The following is a 23,399-nucleotide window of genomic DNA, read 5'->3' on the forward strand; positions in this document are numbered from 1 at the left end:
AAATTTGATTAACACACATCCAGTCCATGTTTACCAATCCTAATTACATTTCCAGTCCGCCTTAACTGAAAACGTCTGTGCGACGAGGACCGGGGTTCGAGAGTTTTTATTTTTCCAATCTCTACCGTTCGGCGGATACCAAAACACACCTCGAGAAAAGGGAGACTATCAATCACACTGTTCCCAAACACAGTTGCGTTTCTTGTGTGTAGCGGCGTTTTGAGCGATCAAGGGGAGGGAATGAACATGGGAGCTAACTCGTATTTTACTATTTAAAAAAAAAAGAGTACGGAGCCGTAGTAGAAGCACATAACCAAAGCGACTTTACTTTTTTAATCTATTTTTCTTTCCTCCTAAAGTGAGGAGCTAACTGCTCATAAATCTATCCAGAAAAAAAAATTTCTTTATTTTCTTTTTATGTGCACACAGCTCAATTCTGTGCCGTTTCTTTTGTGTGTGAAAGTTTTTAACTAGCTCACTAGAATTTTCCACCACATTTTTATTTTTATAATTCCACGGCTTTTATTTGTTTTGCTTTGTTTTTAAATATTTTTGTTCCTTACAATTTATAGTTTTAATAAATAAAGAGCAGAGTCTGGTATGAACTGCCTTAATTATTTTAAATTTAGATGTACTTTATTCAGCTCGGGGTAAATATGCAAATAATATGTCTGCAAATATTTGTTCCAGAATTGAAAATAGATTTAAATCTGGAAGATGGTATGAGGTGGGGGAGAGGGATAAGAAAACAATAAATGGTTTTTGTTACTGATATGCTACAGCATTAATGTTTGTTGTCAAAATGCTACAACATTATTGTTTGTTTTTTCCTGATATACAACAACATTAATGTTTGCTTGCTGTCGATATGCTACAACATGAAAGTTTTTCTTTGTGGATATCCTACAACATTAATGTTTAATTGCTGCTGAAATGCTACAACATTAATGTTAGATATAAGTCTGATCAATTGCAAGTTGAAACGCTTGTTTGGTGACATCTAGATGTTGACATTGTGTGCTTGTTGCATCTTTTGTCAACATGACATCTGGATGTTCAATTTATTGTCTAGATTACCTCAGGAAGTTTAAACTTTTGTCAACATGACATCTGGATGTTGAGAATATTGTCAACTTGTCATCTGGATGTTGAGAATATTGTCAACTTGTCATCTGGATGTTGAGAATATTGTTTACATGACATTTAGATGTTGAGAATATTGTCAACATGACATTTGGATGTTGAGAATATTGTCTACATGAAATTTAGATGTTGAGAATATTGTCAACATGACATTTGGATGTTGAGAATATTGTCAGCATGACATTTGGATGTTGAGAATATTGTCAACATGACATTTGGATGTTGAGAATATTGCCAACATGACATTTGGATGTTGAGAATATTGCCAACATGACATTTGGATGTTGAGAATATTGTCAACATGACATTAGGATGTTGAGAATATTTCCAACATGACATCTGGATGTTGAGAATATTGCCAACATTACATTTAGATTTTAAAACTATTGTCACCATGACATTTGTATGTTGAAACTATTCTGAACATGACATTTGGATGTTGAAACCATTCAGAACATGACATCATGATGTCTATATTTAACACCACACACATCTAGTTCTAGACAGGCGTGTGCCTACATCAACCCGCGTTTAACAGACTTCCGGTACCAACGGCCTTCAAGCGTCCGCCTTATGACAAGATTCGCTCAACAGGAACCTTCCACCAACCGCCATACATCATGACCACATCATGTTTGTGTAAGGTAACTCATGGCAAATTACTTCATCAAATTATATTTTCTCTTCTCTACTTTAGCAGTAATTAAAACATGTATTGCGCTTTACTGTAGTATACGCAGTACAAAACTGCGATGATTCGTTATAAATAGGAATGTTCATGTTACATTTTCATGTAAAGGAATGGGGGGGGGGGTATGTAGGAGAGTAGAGTATACTTTGTGGGTTCGAGTGACGGTAAAGAGTAGCGCAAACATTTTCGGTTCAAGTTAGAAATTATCACTGAGTTCACTCAGCTATAATAAGTACCAGACAGGAGTTGGGGATGTAGTAGCGCCTGGGCATAGTGCTGGGCATAGTTTTAGGCATACAATCTCTATCTTAGCTTAGATCGGAGCAACAGATAAACTCTACTTTATCTTCTCCTTTGACAACACGAACTCACTAATCCATATTTTAATCAACGTACTAATAGATGGAAAATTATGTTTTATATTAAAAATATATAAAACGGGCAATTTATTTATTTCCACAATTCCAAAATATCCTTATTCTCAAGACTGGTAGTTTAGTTTTATTATAATTGAACAAATAAAATTTAATTAATTTTTTTTTAGGCTATATGCCTCTAGAGGTATTACCTATCAAGTGATATTACTGTGATCAATGGCAGTAATATGTCGTTGCTGTTTTCCATTTTACTGACAATATTATCCGACCCTAACTATAGCTTAAGCGGTAGAGTTCTAGTCTGCCCACCCGAGAGCCTTAAGTTCGAATCCGGGTTCAAAAAAGTATAACGTCCGAGTCTACCCAGCTCTAGTGGGTACCTAACTCACGTTAGGGAAAGTAAAGTGTGGCTGGACATAGTGCTGACCACACCTTTCCTTCATATGCCGAGGTCAAGAAACATATGAAGTCGACTTCATCTGCCCAATGGATCGTTAGGTCTAAAGAGGAATCTTTACTTATTTTTACTTTACTAACTCTAGCCCAAACTCTCACACTAAAAAAAAAACTCTAGCTCTAACTCCAACTCTAGCTCCAACTCTAGCTCTAGCTCCAACTCTAGCTCTAGGTCCAAACCTAACTATAGCTCCAACCCTAACTCTAGGTCCAACCCTAACTCTAGCTCCAACCCTAACTCTAGCTCCAACCCTAACTCTAGCTCCAACTATAACTCTAGCTCCAACCCTAACTCTAGCTCCAACTCTAGTTCCAACTCTAACTCTAGCTCCAACCCTAACTCTAGCTCCAACCCTAACTCTAGCTCCAACTATAACTCTAGCTCCAACCATAACTCTAGCTCCAACTCTACCTCCAACTCTAACTCTAGCTCCAACCCTAACTCTAGCTCCAACCCTAACTCTAGATCTAACCCTAACTCTAGCTCCAACCCTAACTCTAGCTCCAACCCTAACTCTAGCTCCAACTATAACTCTAGCTCCAACCCTAACTCTAGCTCCAACTCTAGTTCCAACTCTAACTCTAGCTCCAACCCTAACTCTAGCTCCAACTCTAGCTCCAACTCTAACTCTAGCTCCAACCCTAACTCTAGATCTAACCCTAACTCTAGCTCCAACCCTAACTCTAGCTCCAACATCTCTAGCTCCAACCCTCTCTAGCTTTAAAAACTCTAGCTCAAACCCTAACTCTAGCTCAAACTCTAACTCTAAACCAGTGGTATCTGTACAAAAACATCATACACATTCAAAGATATCCTGCCGGCTAAAATAAAAGCACTATACAGGAAAGTGTAAAATAACCGGTTTGTATTACAATAAACATTACAATTTAAACAACAGGACCCTAACACAACCCAACTTGACACCCCGGGGAGTAACGGTGTATGCTTTGGTCACATAATCTGTAACTCTAATTACCAGACCAATTATAACGAATAATTACCGCTACTGAAATCAACCATGCGTGTCTAGAAACTCCCCAGTTCACTTATCGCCCCTTATTTCATAAATCTTGGATCGATTTCCGGATACATTGATTCAATGGAAGTGGTTTTTAAAGTAGTGGTGACGCCGGCTACATGTTGACTAAAACTTGGTGGGTTAATTGTTGGGTGTTAAATTTAGACTGGTCTGATTATTTCAATGAATGTTTTAATTAATTGCAAGACGAAAAGATAATTAGCGAAACAATAAAAAGATAATTGGTGCATTGTTGAGTTCGTGCGTACGAAATTGTTTCCATTAGTGTTCTAGCAACACGAATTATAAATGGGAGACAAGAGACAATCGATTGTGGTTGTTGTAATGAGTAGATTGATAAGGGGGTGGGGGGGGGGGGGGAATCACATGTTTTATGTCAGGTATTATTTCACATATAAAACATTTCATTTTTTCTTTTTTTTTTACCTAATTCGTAGAATAATGGTATTCGTTCAAAAATGTTGAAATCGCATCTCTATTGTTAAAATGAAGTTTTAGAAAAATAAGAATATAGTGTATTTGTTACGGAATTGGGTATTTCGTTTTAAGTTATATATAATGCTAAAATAATTAATTATAAAAACGTATAGATATATAAAATAAAAGTACGTAGGGTTATATACATACATGCATATATATATATATATATATATATATATATATATATATATATATACATACATATATATATATATATATATACATATATATACATATATATATATGTGTGTGTGTGCGTGCATGTGTGTCTATGTTTGTGTGTGCATTTGTAAATTTTGGAGTAAACAGAATTAGTGTATTACAATATATAATGTGACATATTACAAGAAATCAATGTGTATACACCCCCCCCCCCCCATTATATACCTTTCTTTTTGTAGGATCAATTACTCATCCCACCACCCACCCCCCTTACCACCACACTACCTAACACCCCCCCCCCCTTCGTTATATATCACACGTGCTGTCGGCACTCCTGTGGCCTTCACTCAAGCAATCAGTAACTGCTCACCCTTCTACGCCACTATTTGAAGTGCCCGCCTAGACCCCCCCCCCCACCTCCATTTGAAGTCGGTCTCTCTCTCACACACTGCGTATCTCCCCCCCCCCTCCATCCCCACCCCATCATTGCTTCAATCTCTTCGCTAATTATATTTGTTCTGTGATTTTTTTAACTCCTAGCTTATTATGATGGTAAAGACTCTTCGCCTACACAATCCGTCCTTTGTCTTGTGAATGCTTTTAATCTTAGTTCAAAGTAACTCATTAAAACGCACAATTCATTAACGCAAATAAGTATTGCTACAGTTACTAATTAATTATTGCATTATAATTTGAGGAGACGATAACATAAAACCGCCAACGGTATATTTTAGGGTTAAGATTATGGTTATGTTTAAGTTGCAGGTTAAATTAAGAGCCATTTGTAGGTTTTTTGTTCAGATTTTAAAAGGATTCAGGCTAAATTACATTTTCTTGTATATTCTGACAAAGGCCCTAATTTTGTGCCGTAGTTGCTACCAATCTTTGATGGTATTGTCTGCTGTCTAACTACCTAGACGTGTAGAAAATGCTGAAGTTTTTTAATCAAAACTAGTGTGGAGTTGTTTAACGATCAAAATTGTATTCAGTGCTGGATTTACCATAATACTAACCATAACTAGAAACAATTTAATTAAAAAGTCTAGTGACATTTAAGCGCAATTTCCTTATGTTATCTAAAAATAGCTCTGTCGTAGCGTAAATCAAGAGCAGGGTTAGTAAAACCATTGGTTAGTTATTAAAACGTTTTTGATTATTTTTTTTCAGTATTTTACATGTTTTATTTACAATAGAGTTACATGACTAAACACCATTGCGCGCCTAGCTACCGAACGTGATGTCGCAGCCATTGAACGTGATGGCGCAGCTATTGAACGTGATGACGCGTGTGGTGTGGTTGGATAAAAATGCCTACTAATTCGGTCCAAATTTTAATTAATTCAAAAAAAATTTTGTGACCGAACGAAAGGATATTTTTGAAAACTTTCTTCGGCAATATTGTTCTAAATTATGGCAGGAATCGATTGGTACATGTTTCAAGTCGCTAAGTGTTCTGGTTGCCGATATATGGGCCAAAAACTGCATTTTTTCGAGGTTTTTTGGCTTTACCGGGAAATCCATGAAAGAAACCCGGAATTTTTATGGCCTATGTTCATCCTCGTAACTTGCTTAACATAATTGCTTTGGAACTAGTCCTCGATATTGCATCGTTGAGGAGGAGATACGACTTAAAGCTGCGGACACACATTCATTCATACATCCATCCATTCATCCATCCACAAATGACGGGTTAATAAACGCAATTCTCCAGAATGGAAATTGCGCTAAAAAATAAGTACCATAATATTAAACATAGCTAGAACTAGAACAATTTGAGATTTGTTACTAGAACAATTGTACAAGAAGCTACTAGAACAATTTGAGATGGGTTACTGGAATAATTTGAGATGGGTTTCTAGAACAATTTGAGATGGGTTACTTGAACAATTTTAGATGGGTTACTAAAACAATTTTAGATGGGTTACTGGAACAATTTGAGATGGGTTACTAGAACAATTTGAGATGGGTTACTTGAACAATTTTAGATTGGTTACTGGAACAATTTGAGATGGGTTACTGGAACAATTTGAGATGGGTTACTGGAACAATTTGAGATGGGTTACTGGAACAATTTGAGATGGGTTACTGGAACAATTTTAGATGGGTTACTGGAACAATTTTAGATGGGTTACTGGAACAATTTGAGATGGGTTACTTGAACAATTTTAGATGGGTTACTAGAACAATTTGAAATGGTGTTACGAACATGTTAATCCTAAATAAAACGCTATGAAATTATTATACAAAAACTTCAACCATATCTGAACAAAGCTACGTTCATCTACAGTAATCTCTTGACCATCCGCCCTATCCATTGTGCACATGCGCAGTCCATAGAGGCACCACTGCAGTACGTCCCCCTCTGATTAGCTGATCACAGCCCTGCCCCCTACAGGGAGCCAATTACTGTCACCGTAGCAATCATCTTTTCAAGATGGCCGCCGCCGGGGGCTGAAGACTGAGGGAGGTGATTGGTTTATTACGTCAGGGAGGTAAAACGGTTTCAAGATGTGGGGTAGTTATCACGTTAGCTAGAATTTTCTTTTTGTGTTGTTCTTGTGTTTTAATCATCCACTAGCAGATTTAATGAGTGCAGATTGTTTGTATGAGTAATGATTGCTGTGCGATGATTGTCCGAATTAGTGTTGTCTGAATTAGTATTGTTCGAATTAGTATTGTCCGAATTTTGTATTGTCCGAATTAGGATTGTCCGAATTAGTATTATCCGAATTAATTATGTCCGAATTAGAATTGTCTGAATTAGTATTGTCCGAATTAGTCATGTCCTAAATAGTGTTTTCCGATTTAGTTATGCCTGAATTAGTATTGTCCTTATTTAAATAGTCCAAAGTTATATTGTCCGAATGTTTATTATCCGAATGAGTAGTACACAAATGTGTATGGTCTGAATTAGAATTGTCCTAATTAAAGTTGTCCGAATTAGTGTTGTCCGAATGTTTATCATTCGAATGAGTAGTACCCGAATGCAGAGGCGTAGCGAGGGGGGGGGGGTGCGGACCGCAACGGTGACACCATTTAGGGGGGGGGGGTGACACCAAGGCAAAAAAAAATAGCAAAATATATAGAGAAAAATTTGAGGGGGGTGCAAATCGAAAGTTTATGGGCGGGGGTGCAAATCGAATATTTGAAAGTTTGTCCCCGGGAAGAGTCGCTACGCCCTGGGGGTGACACCATTAAGTGCCGCACCGGGTGACACCCGACCTCGCTACACCACTTCCCGAATGTGTATTGCCCGATGATTTGCCGACACATTATATCCTTTGATCCCAAATCTCATTAATGTAAATAAATGTAATTGAACAAACATACATTTAACTTTTCAATAAAAACATACCTCTGTTTTTACTTAAAAGATGGATCATATTGTAAAAACATTGTTAAAATTAATTTATGTGATGTATTATCGTTTAACGTAACGAAATGCTTTTTGTTAATATAAAGCCACGTTTGACTATTTTTTTTTTATCAAATGATTTTATAATATACATTTTTTAAAAGGAACAATTTTTTCGGGCATATGGCCTTGGGTCGAACTGGCCTTCATTTAACCGGCCTTCATTTAACCGGCCTTCAACCAACCGGCCTTCAACCAACCGGTCTTTGATAAATCGGTCTTGTTTCATTCATCGCCCACCCAGCCTAATACAGCAATATAAAAATATACCGCATCACAGTGTAATCATGTGTTCGTAAATATATAAGAGAACCACAACAAGTGACTAATGTTTGGAAGATAAGAAAGAACTCAAAGAACTACTATCGTAAAGCCTGCAAAAAAATTTACATTGAGTAAAAGATAAATAGTAATGTTTATTCTTCCATTGGATGAATGAATACCTGTCCGAAGATTTAAAAATGCAACAGACATTCTGAGACATTAAGATTAAATGTATATTACAACGTATGAAATGTGTGTTATAAAATGTGTTTATATTGTATATTATAACATAACTGTGGCGATTTGTTATCGTTTTGGTATAATTTTTTAAAAATTATTTAGTTTTTTATTTTTTTTATTTTTTTTATTTTTAGAAATATCCCGGAAATCCCGAAAGAACTGAAACTAGAACCTAGGCGATTTCTTAAACTCTGGCTAATACTTCAACTACCATTTATCATGTGTCTATATATGTAAAGTGAAAAAGTGAAAATAATTTAATTAAATTTGGAAATTAAAAATTATTTCACAGCCCGCAATTTTATTTACCTAATTAATTTTTGTCGCGTCACTCCACGTCTACACAGGTTAGACTAAACAGGTACTAAGGACACTTTCGCCTACACGATTTTCGCCGCGCAGTGATATAAATAAAATAAAAAAATGTCTTCCTCCCCGTCCGACCGACACCCACTTGAAGCGCTCACTGGGAATGTAACAAATTAGCCCGCTCACCGTACTTCTGGGCTAGGCTGTCAGGGTGAAAATCTAACCCTTCACCGCAAAACGTCAGACCACGTGACACGGCGGACCCGTGTTGGGTCGCACACGCACACCGCGGGTTGTAATTAACCGCGCACATGGAAATGTAATTGAGACGTCTGATTAAAAGTCATGTAGGTCTTAGTTAAAGTAGGTTCATCCTCACCTTAGTGTGACGCCTGAGCAGGCTTGACTAAACTTGGGTCTAAAGCCGAATTAGGTTCTCATAGCGTTGTCCTACGACTAAGTAGGTTCAGCGTATCTTAGGATTAAGCCAAAGCAGGCGCGTTCTGACTTAGTCTTAAGCTCTAACACCCGCGGAATGTTTTCTAGGAGTTGGGGGAGGGCAGAGGGGTGTGTGTCAAACTAGATGTTTTCCTGTTAGCCTGACTTTTTTTTTAGAGTTACGGGGAGGTTAACATTACAAAAGTACCATATATATATATATATATATATATATATATATATATATATATATATATATATATATATATGTATATATATATATATATATATATATATATATATATATATATATATATATATATATATAATTTATGCGCAGAGGGCGCTTAGTCTTAAGCCATAGTACGCTCTACCTAACCTAGTCACAACTCTAAGACCTAAATATGCTGGTTTGAACTTTCGCATAGATTGATATATACTAATCTACACGCAGTTGCTTCCGTCAGCTGCAATAGAAATATTTTGAAGATTATGTCGGCATAAATGAAGCAAGTATTGATGGAGCGTCTTCACTTTTTCCTACATTCGAACTGGCCCCTTGGGTAATTGGGCCCTTTGCAAAAATAAAGCTACAGTCGTCATTATTTTACAATACCTTTTGCCAGTGGCGTTGCGAGGTCGGGTGTCACCCGGTGCGGCACTTAATGGTGTCACCCCCCCCCCCCCCAGGCGTAGCGACCCTTCCCGGGGACAAACTTTCAATTTTCGATTTGCACCCCCCCCCCTTAAAACTTTCGATTTGCAACCCCCCCCCCCCCCCCCCCCCCCCCTCAAACTTTCGATTTGCACCTCTTAAAAGACTACTTAACACTTAACACTCGAATTAATCACTTAATTAAGTGGAGTTATCATTTTTCTCTATATATTTTGCTATTTTGTTGCCTTGGTGTCACCCCCCCTAAATGGTGTCACCCGGTGCGGTCCGCACCCCCCCCCCGTCCCCGTCCCGTCCCCCCCCTCGCTACGCCTCTGCCTTTTGCTGACTAAAAACGCTTGTTTTTTTTTTTTTACTCTATTTCATATGATTTGTTTACTATCCTCACTGGATTACAAAAATGAACCTTCACCGCCCGGGCAGATGAGGCTCGATAAAAAAAAACGTTAGCTGTGGACAGCAACACAGCTAGGAGAGACAACTCCAAAAACAAATAATTGCTGCTTTGTAGTTTGTTCTTGGTTAGACAAAGGCAAATCCTAGGTTTTCCACAATTATTTAACCAGACAATTCCCTGCTATTCCAAGAAATTCCTTTATATTTTATATTACCAGCAAGAAAAGCAGGCTGAAATCGGAGTCTACGGGTCAAATGGTGAATAACTTGTTGACAATTAAAAGCCAACTTGATTGCAATTAAAAACGAAGAAGAAGAAGTAGGAAAACAACTATCACTATTAATTTTAAATTAACGCCCTTTAAAAAAAACGTTCGTCTAATTCGCCAAATAAACGCCCATGATTCAACAAAGTGGGCTAATTGTCATTTGGCACTTTTAAGCTCACGATTCTAGAAATTCAAGATTTACTGTCAACTGTAAGTTACTGCTTCCTCAAAATTCAGTTTATTATTAAGCTTAATTTTTTTTATTTAAATTCTTCCATAAAATATGTTCAACACACACATCTGTTTAATTAAACGATTAAATTTTTTCTCTCCATTAAAAAAATAAACTGCTGTTTATTTATTTTGTTTATTTGTTTTCATTTAAATTGGTATAGTTTTTTTGACGGTTTATTGGTATTAAAAACAGCCTTTCAAAGAATATAGGGTTTAAAAAGCTAAAAATCCCGAAGGTAAATGGATGCAATCTGTTTGCAATTCAATTTCTCCATCGTCTCAATGTTTACGCAGATGTGAGTGATTTGCCGCTGCGCAGACGGGGTGGCCTTCCTTGCTCCCTACCTCGTTACCATTTCGAACAGGAGCGCACCTATTGATGACGTCATATTCGGGCTTCACTAACAGATTAGTGTCACAGCCTCTTTTTTTTTTCTCTCCCGCGCGTGACCACGACAAAACCGGAAGTTTTACAGTTAGCAGAAGTGATAGTCAACCATCTTGGTTTATTTCGTCTTTGAATCCTTTTAGCTTTTACTTTATACCTTTTTTTTTACGAAAAAAAAACTCGGCTTTTAATGGCGTTTTCGAGTTTTTTGTAAAATAAATAAATAGTTGGAGAGTTTTCAAACGGCCACACGTAGGGTAAGCTGTAGCTCTGGAAGAGTTTTGTAAACATCGAGTCATTCGTTGACTTCGTCAGGTGGTAGAAGATAATTAACTAATTTGCAATTAGAAATTTTATATCAATAATAGATTTTTTTCGTAATTTATCTTTCTGTTGTATTATGTTTGAATTTTTTTTTTTAGAATTATTTTTCTTGACTTAACGTCGCCTGATAGATAGTTTAAAAGTTAGCAATTAGAAATTTAGATCTATATAGATTGTAATTTATCATTCTTTTGATTTTTTTTTAAATTAATTTAGAATATTTTTTTAATGTTTTGGAAGTTTATGCATAGACATATGAGACTATTTCCAATTTGTTTTACTGTATGTTAAGTCTATAGTTATATTTAACACGCGATGCAAGTTTAATTAATCTACGATTATGATTTCTTGAAAGCTTATTCTTGTTCGGCTCATTGTTACAAGCCTCTTATAAGAAAGGGAATAAAAGGAATAAAGCGAGGCCAAATTTTGAAATTCAACGCGACAAAGTTAGGAAGAAAATGCGACAATGCCAAAAGTTAAGAATGAAAGACGAAAGAGCTAGAGATAATAATATGACAAAAACTAGGAATTTTAAAAATATAGGAGTGAAATGCGACAAACCCAAAAGTAGGAATGAAACATGACGAAGCTAAAACTAGGATACAATGCAACCATAGCTAGAAACATTTAGCGACCAAAACTAGGAATATAATGCTATCAAAACTAGGAATACAATGCGACCGAAGTTAAGAATACAATGCGACCAAAACTAGGAATAAAATGCGCCAAAATCTAAGAATACAATGCGACCAAAGCTAGGAATACAATGCGACCATAACTAGGAATACAATGCGACCAAAACTAGGAATACAATGCCACCAAAGCTAGGAATACAATGCGACCAAAACTAGGAATACAATGCGACCAAAACTAGGAATACAATGTGTGCGAAGAACATGTTGAAGTCTGTTTCAGATCTGCATCCTGCCTTTAGTCGCAGACAAACTCCAGGCTTCCTCCTGCAACTCTCCAGAGCTCCCTGACCTTTCACTAGGCGCCAAACATCTACGACCAGAATCCTCTGGAGACGACCCGTGCCCTTTTTTTTTAATAACACGTCACTTCCGTCATCCGGGGACTGCGCGTGTACTGCGCATGTCACCGAGCTGTGTAGCGATTGGGTGGGACGGCACTGTGGTGTAGGAGTGGTTCCGTTCACATCCCAGACCGACGTGGATTAGAGAGTAATGGGACGGTGCGAGGTGTAATGAGAGGTGTATTAGACGGGGGTGGAGAGTATCAAATCGTGGTTAAACTGTGGCGTGGGTGTCTGATCTGGAACCAAGTGCTGTTGGTGTTGTCTGGTACCGTGGGGGTGGGGGGTGTGTTGAACAAAGGGAGCGACGTGTTACTGGGTGGGGGAGGGGGTTGTTGACCAAGGGGAGACAAATTTTGTATGTCATTTTGGTGAGTTAGAGATAAAATGAGAGGTGTCGAGTAATTAAACACCTGACAAGGCAGTGATTATGAATACTGGGAAGGGGGAGGGGCTTTACAGCAGATTGCAATTATATTTACACAACTTTTTTTTTATAATTGATTAGTAGTATTCATAAGGAAATAACATACCTAACAAAATGTTCAATTTAAGTTTTTAAAAAATCAATTGGCTGCAAATTTAGGGTTGGAACTTTTGTTCTTTCTGTCTCAAATATTCATGACACAAGGCGCAAGGTAATTAAAAGACATTTCCACTAAAGACATATCCACATAAAAATGCAAATCCACATACAAAAGACAAATCCACATACAAAAGATAAATCCACATACAAAATACAAATCAACATACAAAATACAAATCCACATCCAAAAGAAAAATCTACCCACAAAAGACAAATCCACATACATAAGACATATCCATAAACAAAAAACATCCACATTCAAAAATCTTGCATGGCTATTGCACCCACTGCCGTATACTGTAAGCATGTACAAAGACGGGGTGGGCAACATTCATTTGATCCAGAAATGTCTTGTTGTAACTATATGATAATGATCACGCTAAATTATCGTAGTTTAGTATCCCGCGTGAGGGGGTGGAGCGGGGTGGTCGCGTGATAGAGTGTGTGACCCCTCGCATCGATGACCAGGGTACAATTCCTTATGGTTTACCGCGAGCCCAAGTCAGCTTTAATTAGTACCCAGGTGTCATGATGTAAATGAATGTGATGAGATTGTCATACAAAACAATTTGATTTAAAAAAAAAATATTAATGTACTCTACTCCACCTGCCCTACAGAGCACCAGGTCTCTGTATGAAACCCAGAAAACAACATCGCAAAGAATTAGGAAGAACATTTTCCTGACTTCTAGAACTCAACTCCATCTCAGACCATTCACACGTCAACCTGTAGCGGTAGTAGATCTCTTCTGTTTATCTATAGAACGTTTTTATACGCAAAAATAAACTTCTCTAAAGCTTCTATTTCTTCTCATATCACTCTCCCCACCAAACGCGTTTTTAATAAACCCACTTACCGCCCTTGAATTTCATCTATTTTTAGTCCATTTACAAACGGGTTTAATAAGCCTGGGTTACCCCCCTTCTCTCTGCCCCCTTTTTTTACCGAGCTACTGTCTAATTAGTGGCTCTGTGGCACAGGTGTGAGGGGGGAAATTAGGCGCAAGGAAAACAGGCTAGGGTGGCGTCCATCTAGGGTTAGACAAACAGCTAGGGGGTGGGGGTAGGGGGATGTGGGGTGTGGATGTTGGGAATAAGCGGATGTGGGGGGGGATATGGGGGTAGGTATGGGGATGTGGTGTGGATGTTGGAAATAAGTAGGGGTGTGGGTGTGGGTGTGGATGTTGGGAATAAGCTGATGTGGGGGGTGGTGGTGGGATATGGGGGTAGGTATATAGATGTAGTGTGGATGTTTGAAATAAGTGGATGTGGGGTGTGGGTGTGGATGTTTGGAATAAGTGGATGTGGTGTGGATGGTTGGCATATGTGTTACCTGGAGGTGGCGTTGGTGATTGAAATATGGGTGGGTATGTGGATATGTGGATGTGGTGTGTATGGTTAGAATATGGGTGAGTCTGTGGATATTTGGATATGGTGTGGATGTTGAGGTTATGTGGTGTGAATGTGAATGAGGTGGGTATGTATAAATGTGAATGTGATATGGATGATGGGGATATGTGATGTGGATGTGTTGAGGCTGTGGTGTGTATATTGTGGATATGTAGCGTGGATGTGGATATGTGAATGTTTGGTGTGAGTTCAATGGATGTTTGGGACTTGAGATGTGGGTATTTTGCATACGTGGCATCAGCGTTTAAGATGTGAGGGTTAGCTTTATAGCATATGCGGTGTGGGTGTATACCATATGCGGTGGGTTTAGCATATGTGGCGTCTAAAACAAAGAAATAGTTTAATCAATTCAATGTCCCTATGTGAATGAAAAGATCGACTCGACAATCTTTAATTAAATAGGCAGGTATTCAGTAGCAGCTAGAATAACAATTCATTAAAAAATTCTTTTACAAGAAAAGGAAAAAAACACAGTATGTCCTTATTATTGAGTGTATGTATTGTTTTTCTCGCGATCTAGATCTGATGCACTCAATGTACATACATATACGTACATAGACACACGCGCACATATATACAAAGACACACAGACGCTAAGATACACATACATAGACACCCGGACACCTGCACACGTACTATCAAAAATAGGCATATAATATATATATATAATATATTATATATTATTTATATATATATATATATATATATATATATATATATATATATATATATATATATATATATAATCATGTTTGCAAGTTTGTGTGTTTTTAGAGGGAGATAGTTTGTGCCTTTTTATGTGCGTATTGTGTGTTTATCTATTAATGTATAAATATTTATGTGTAGGGGCCTATATATATTTTTGTTTGGTTTATATATTTGTATTATATATATAGATAAAGAGAGAGATAGAGAGAGGGAGGGATAGAAATCTCAAATGCAGGGAAGTGAAGAGAGCCATATTGCTATTAATTACAAATAGCCCGACCCAATACAGAATGCTAATGTAAAGTTGATGTTAACAGCTTTTAAATTGTGCAACATTTCACTGTTAATGTAAAACAAATTAACACTGTGAAGTGGAAGTTGTAAGAATAATTGATTATTTAACATTCAACTTTTAATATTAGAGCTGGTTTGAATCATTATTTGAAACAGGCTTAGCGGCACATTTTTATAATCATTTTGATAAATTCTTTTTACTTTCTCGTATATACGAAGTATAGAGAAAGTCTTGTAATCGTGCAAAAAAAAAAAAAAATCGAGATTTTTACAAATCTCGACGTTTTACACCTCACTGATACGGAAAAACATAATTTTGCAATCTTGTCCGTATGTCTGTGTGTCTGTCTGTGTGTCTGTCTGTCTGTCTGTCTGTCTGTCCGTGTGTAAACACGATAACTTGAGTACCGTTACAGCTAGGTTGATGAAATTTCATATATAAGTATTTTATCAAAATCGTAGATCCGTATTAACTTTTGAGCGATTTCCGATAACCGGAAGTGGTACTTTTTCTACTTTGAAATTTTCAAAAGCCTATAACTTGAGTACTATTTCAGATAGATAAATGAAATTTCACATGTAAGTAAAAGATCTAATTCTCTACCTTCTGTTAAATTTTGAGTCATTTCCGTTGACCGGAAGTAGTAATTTACGCTACTTCCGATTTCTCAAAAAACTAATGTAAATTTTAAAAGTACTAATAATATTGCGCACTATTATGCGCTTTTTACTTTCTCGTATATACGTAGTATAGAGAAAGTATTGTAATCGTGCAAAAAAAAAATCGAGATTTTTACAAATCTCGACGTTTTACACCTTACTGATACGGAAAAACATAATTTTGCAATCTTGTCCGTATGTCTGTGTGTGTGTGTGTCTGTGTGTCTGTGTGTCGGTGTGTAAACACGATAACTTGAGTACCGTTACAGCTAGGTTGATGAAATTTCATATATAAGTATTATATCAAAATCGTAGATCCGTATCAACTTTTGAGCGATTTCCGACAACCGGAAGTGGTACTTTTTCTACTTTGAATTTTTCAAAAGCCTATAACTTGAGTACTATTTCAGATAGATAAATGAAATTTCACATGTAAGTAAAAGATCTAATTCTCTGCCTTCTGTTAAATTTTGAGTAATTTCCGTTGACCGGAAGTAGTAATTTACGCTACTTCCGATTTCTCAAAAAACTAATGTAAATTTTAAAAGTACTAATAATATTGCGCACTATTATGCGCTTTTTTATTTCGCATTCACTTGGTGTGCAATTAATTTGTCTACGAGATTTTATTCTATTTTTAAAACTTTAAGTATTTAAAATGGATTAAAAATCATGTCTATAGCCCGAGTTCCCATCCCCTGTTATTTTATATAAAAATATTCGAGAAAGTTTAGGGGAGATCACTCCCGGTTTATTTTATTTGCGTTCACTTGGTGTGCAATTAATTTGTCTACGAGATTTTATTCTATTTTTAAAACTTTAAGTATTTAAAATGGATTAAAAATCATGTCTATAGCCCGAGTTCCCATCCCCTGTTATTTTATATAAGAATATTCGAGAAAGTTTAGGGGAGATCACTCCCGGTTTATTTTAGAAAATGTTATTTACGATAATTTTGAAATGGAATTACTTTCCACTGATTTCTATTTTTATATCGCTTAAAATTCATCATTTTGTTTAAAATTGTAATGACTGACAGTCACTTAAATTGTGCCAAAATTATTCAAATTGCTACAAGTAACAATTTTAGTCATAATAGACATATATATGAGCTTATCCACCATACAAATACACTGCTTTTATGACGATTGTCGTGTTTTATTAGAGAAAACTTACTACATTTTTTTTATAAAATAAAAACCTGTGTACATAAAACAATATTAATTACCTATTATTTCTATGTATAAGTAAACCATCTTGAATGAATGAAAGTAGGCTACAACTATGAAAGAAGTAGATCTCTATTACTATTGTAAATCTGTATCAGTCCTCACAAGCCGATGAAGAAAACTGTAATACTAAACGAACATACAAGGCAAACTGACGCTGTAAATAACATGTCTGAGGCGGAAAATAATACCTATTATTTCGATCTCTGGTGGCTGTTATATACAAATTACCAAACCAAGGGCTATTGTAATGTTAAGCAATTCATACATACTTTGTTAGTTTTATTTAATGTGTTATTTTTTAAATATTTGTAATAATTATTTTTTTTTTTACTTTTTTTTATTTTTAAATTAGTGATAGTATTTTTTAAAATTGTTAATAAGAGACAACTATACAATAACAGATATGTTTGTTTGTTTTTTTTCAATTTGTTGTTTACTTAGGGAACTATTTTTAAAGTTTTTAACTAATGTTAAAAAAAGCGCATACTGTAATAGTTATAAGTTAATGTCTGTAGTTAGTAAATTAATTAATTATCTAATTGTGATAATTAATGAGCTTACCTTTGGGTTTGTTTTCCTTCTTGTCTATATCCGGGGACATGCAGGAGGCGCCACCTTGTGGGGAGACGGGTCCCGTGCCACACAGCGAGTGGTACCCCACGGGGGTGGGGTCGTACTGAGTTCTCTGGTGCTGTGAGGGCACCAGCGGCGGGGACGGGTACGCTGGGTGTGGGGAATGGTGGGACGGGTGTGACCCGTGCATCCCGACCCCCATCCCCTGGGTGGGGACGGGCTGATGCAGGGAGGAGCCGTAGTCTTTCCCGGAGACCATGTTGGGGGACATGGAGAAATAATGCGACGACGCCCTGTGGTGGTGCCCGAGGGCGCCCCCGACCTGACGGTCCAGGGAGTTGTTGGACAGGCCGTGGGAGTGGTACAGCAGGTTCCAGTCCGTGTATGGCGAGTATCCTAAGTGGCCCCCGGGCCCGTGCCCCATCCCCACCCCGGCACTCTGCATGCAGTCGCTGAAGGGCGTAGACCGGGGGAGGAAGCGGCCCATGCCGTAGTTGCACGACCCGGGGCTGAAGGAGTTCATGTTCCCGCGGGTCGGGCAGCTTACTCGCTCCATGCTTTCCATTGTCTCCTACACGTCGATTCTATGTATCCTACGCCGTCGGTTCTCTGACTCCTACACCGTCGGTCCTGGGGATAAAGGCGTAGATTAAAACAACCATCAATACAAAGAGTATACACTTTACAACTATTGTTTTGATTTATTCTTACCTTAGAAGGGCCTATATATTTGAGATTTTGAGTTCCTTGTGTGCTTTATATAACAGAATACTCAAATCATGTTGTGTTTATACAGTTTATATTTTTGAAAATATAAAAACATCCATGTGCGTGTAGTCAGAATTTTGTCTAAGTAAGAATATAACATTAAAATCTTGTCGAATTGAATCAGATTATATATTATTCACTCGATAAAGATAAAGATTTCAATCTTAAATCAATTTATATTGCTGGAAGTCATAAACAGTGCCGCACATTTCAAAGACTCATAGACCACTCTAATGTACAGGGGTTGGAGTCATCAGGTCGGGTTGCTCATGGTTGCTTAACTGAAAAGACCCGAGCTCGACAGCAACCTATCTAGGAGAGACAACTCCAAAATCAAACAACTGCTGTCTTATGACTAGTACTTGGTTGAACAAAGGCTATGGGAGCAAATCCAGAAGGAAAAGCAGGCTGAAATCGGAGTCAACTTCCTATATGTCGCTTAATTAGTTCACGTGTAATACTTAAATACAACACTACAATAAATTAAGCGCGAAGACGAAGAAGAAGAAAAATCTAATGAACAATATTTTAAGATAATAATAAGTCTCATGGATAGTCGTGACGTTATTTTAGCACATGAAGTCAAATCATAATAAGACCTGACAGAATTTAGAAACAAAAACATATTTAGACAAAATACGGCTGAGAAAAATAATTTAAAGATATGACAATCATCTACAAAGAAATATCTTGATAATAAACTTATTTAACATACAAAATGGTTTATATCATCAATATGCAATATAAAATATTACATCCAAACATCTTGATTTACTTTTAGTTTTGAAGAATATTTTACTTGGATAATTGATCAAATATTATTTCCCCAGTATTTGCAACTATAGCCTATATACTTATATTAAAACATTTAGAAATTTAAATTGTTAAATTATCTAGCCTACTTATTTCTGTGAGGAAGCGTATATACAATACAAGTTTTTAAATTGGTAACAATATAATTTATGGTGGACATTTTAGTACTACATACAAAAATTCACTCATACTTTGTATATTTAATGTAGGCCTAACTATTATAATTATTATTTAACTATTATATGGCCTAATTATTATTTAACTATTATAATTATTATTTAAATATTATAATTATTATTTAACTATTATAATTATTATTTAACTATTATAGTTATTATTTAACTATTATAATACATCTTATAAAAATGTGTCTGACTAGAAAATCAGTTTTATTCTCTCTGACTTTACAATGGAAATGAGTAAATTCAAAACAGTCATGGGGAAGGGTGGTAAAGAGTACATTCCCTTTCATGCTGATTTTCATGTGAAAACTAGAATTTAAATTATTACAAACCCATTATAACGAAAATATAGCCATGCACAAGTTGAAAAAACACTATGTAAATATATATATATTTATTTATTTATATATATTTATATTTACACATATACACATTGGTTTTGGATTAAAAATATTTTTTTTTGAGACTTTATTTCTTTGTGAGCAAATTATTGTCTATAAAATAATTGGAAATACTGTTGGCTTACTAGAAGAACTCCTAATTAGCTAAATTAAATTTCTAAGAAACAGAACTGTGCTCTAAACTTAATTAATTGTTGTTGTTAAAATCTGACGAAGTTATGTAAATTCCATTGCAAAAAAAATGTACCTGATATACTTAACCAGCCAGTTTAGTCATCGCTTTCGAATTTTTTGTTGAGTTTAATCACAATCGCATTCTGTAAACATCTGAAAAACAACGAAGGCAAAAAAATGTAAGTAACAAAGGCCATATGTATGTCTTTACAGGTCGAAAAACTAAATAAACGAATTTAAGCCCACATCGTATATATATATATATATATATATATATATATATATATATATATATATATATATATATATATATATATATATATATATATATATACACCCATGTTTATGTATAGATAATAGTATTAAAAAGAAAATACAAGTTTGTTATGAGACGTGTTTGTTTGATATTTGTTTGATATATTAGTTTGCTGTATTTAGATAGCTATCACAAGGTAAAGACAGCTCTTAGTTATCTCCATGATTCGGGTTCTGTGTGGTGATTGTTTTCCTGGTGAAGTTAATCCTAAACAAAACAAAAACTAGCGATAATGTAATAATTGTTTTTATATTTTTTTAATTAAGATATGTTCTAATAATTTCAAATAATTAGTTCGATGCTGAATTCGCTTTTGTTTCTATGATTGTTCAGTAGATTTATTAAACAAGACGGATTAATTTTATCCCATTCAACGTATTGCGACTAACTTATGACGGAATTATTAATCCGTTTTAATATACTAGCGAGATGGCCTAACGTCACAGCTTATCTTTAACCCCACTGTTACTACCCAGCAGGTTTTGGTTAGCGTTAACTGTTAGGTTTAGCGCTGGTGTTAGATTAAAGATAGACGTTTGACTTACGGAGAGCGAGAAAAGATAGACGTATGACTTACGGCTAGCGAGAAAAAACATGGCCGACTGGTGCCGGTTAGACTCTTCAGCTCTAGTTCAATTTTTATCGATGGATCATAAAATAACAATGTTCCAGAGATTTCAGCGTATGACAGCCTATGCTTTATTATAATTGATGTTTATACTTTTTACATAACTTTTTAAAGAAGAATTTAAAAAATAATTTATAGTGTAATTTTTTACAAATTAATTATCTCATAACTTTACACACCATAATAGCTAAGTAAAACTAATATATGAAATCTAATTTTAACTGAACTATAAATGTTATAAATTGATTTTCAAAGCATACTTAAAAACTATCTTATAACAAGTTAATTTATAAGTACATTAAAGTAGTTAAAAATTAACTTGTTTATAAGATAGTTGTTAAGTAATCTTTAAAAATCAATTTATAAAATTCAAAGTTCAGTTAAAATTAGATTTCACATATATCACACATTAAATTGATTAGTGACATTATTTAAAACTTATGGGACTTCGAGAGAACTGTACAATACACAACAGCCTTTGGTCTTAGATGTTAACCAACAGCCAACAACATCCATCGTTTTTTGAACTTTACACTGTTTTAGTAGGATAAGAAGCAATTAGCTTTAAAAAAATATTTATATTTATTTTAATTTAGCTCACCTTAATAAAAATTGCAACGCAAACAAAACGCGACTGTTTCAAGACATTCTATATAATTTCTCGCCATTTTTAAAACTCAAACTACGGTATAGCCACAATAAAGATTGCTATATATATTCGCTATTTCTAACTTAAACTGCGATATAGCCATATTGATGGTTGCTATATATGACTCCACAATAACCGCATTATATAGTTGCCCATCTTTAACGAGAAACAGATGAAGACAAATAAATTTCCAACTCCATTTCTCTTGTCTTAAAAAACGGATTATCCTTTAATTTCATTGATCAACGATTCTAGTTCACACGAACTTAGAGACGTGCTACCGTGTCTAACACATTCATTGCACGCCAACTTCAACCTAACACCGTGTGTGTTCAAAGACTCAAAGCCGGAGATACGCTTGTGATTAGCTATGATATTCTAATTATGAATCTCGTGATGTCTATCGAAGAGCTACTAATGAGCTAAACAGCCGCACGCGTAAACAATGCTCACCTAACAGGAACCTACATTAAATTACCGTTGATAAAATTAATGAGTTTGCTTTCATTTATAATATATTTTTTTAAAAAAAAACATGAACTCGAGTTTAAGATTATTTAAACATATTGTCAAATATTCAATGAATCGAGTGTGTTTCATCAAAATGTAATAATGCCGATATAGATGAGTATGAAATGTTACTTACTCATACAACGAGAAGAGGGTTTGTCGATTCTGGAGATATTGTAGAGAACTTCTGGAAAAATCCGAGTCAGGATCCGCGGAGCTGGTTGTTGGGGGTGCCGGGGAAAGAAATCACGTCTTTGTTAGGGTGGGGATTAGTGCTAGTACATCAAATGCCGTGCTCGTAAAACGGCCGACTGAGTAGAAATGCAGGCTCGCCTTTGCTGAGGTGTCTGATGGAATTCGGCGATGATGTTTACCTAGGCACGGTTGAAAGGGGATGGGACTGGGTAGGGATGGGGTGGAAGGGGGAGGAGCTTTGAGAGACGCGCGTTCCGCACTGTTGGGTACGGGAGCGAAGGTCGCTTTGAATATGTAAATTTTATAGGTTACAGGTTAACTTACAACTGGAGTTTTTTACATAGTGCGTATGTATTTGTGTTTTTTATATTAATTATATACCTAGAAATATACTAATTAATGAGAGTTGTAAATATGCATTAATTTTTTTTTAAATAAGCAGGAGTTGTGATAGTAAAGAAAGTGTTCAAGGGGGCGTGGCCAATAAAGTTTTGACAACTACTCGCTAGAATTCTATTGGCTAGTTCTGGCACCCATCTGTTGTCTTAGGCTGAAGTAGGAGGAGCCACTCGAGAAAGTCTTGCCAAGGGCAGATAACTTCCAACACAGGTAGTTCAGTATTAGATAGGGGCGGCAACTTCTTTTTTTTTCTCTCTCAAAGGGGGATAACCTCGACTACACAATTTTTGTCTTATTCCGTTCTAGTAGATCAGGCGCGTTAAATCTTCCTTAGACCGTTTCCGAATCGGAAACCTGACATCTTAGTGTGTGTTGGAATGATGCGGGCAAATATGATAAACGATCCTTGCTGTCTTTCTTTAACCCGTTACATACCCGCTAGAAGACGAGCGAGGCATATTAAACGCATTATTTCTATTTATTTTTTGTTATGTCGTCTTCATTTGCTAACCGTCTCTACCCCGCGCCATTGTCGTCTGTTTAAAAAAGGTGGTCCCCAC

General features: G+C 36.0%; 1 protein-coding gene across 1 annotated transcript in view; it reads right to left on the bottom strand.

The window, feature by feature from the left end:
- Positions 1 to 22,583, bottom strand: part of LOC131953435 (homeobox protein MOX-2) — a 45,508-nt gene extending 22,925 nt beyond the window's left edge. Inside the window, exons 1-3 of the mRNA XM_059316618.1 lie at positions 22,382 to 22,583; positions 20,216 to 20,295; positions 17,793 to 18,434 (exon numbers count right to left, since the gene is read on the bottom strand). Coding sequence (XP_059172601.1) covers positions 17,793 to 18,369 — 577 coding nt within the window. The 5' untranslated portion in view covers positions 18,370 to 18,434; positions 20,216 to 20,295; positions 22,382 to 22,583. The remainder of the gene's footprint in view (positions 1 to 17,792; positions 18,435 to 20,215; positions 20,296 to 22,381) is intronic.
- Positions 22,584 to 23,399: the final 816 nt, after the last annotated feature.

This window comes from Physella acuta, unplaced genomic scaffold (assembly GCF_028476545.2).
Source record: "Physella acuta isolate Inbredline_101_S28 unplaced genomic scaffold, ASM2847654v3 ptg000922l, whole genome shotgun sequence".
Lineage (NCBI taxonomy): Eukaryota > Metazoa > Mollusca > Gastropoda > Physidae > Physella > Physella acuta.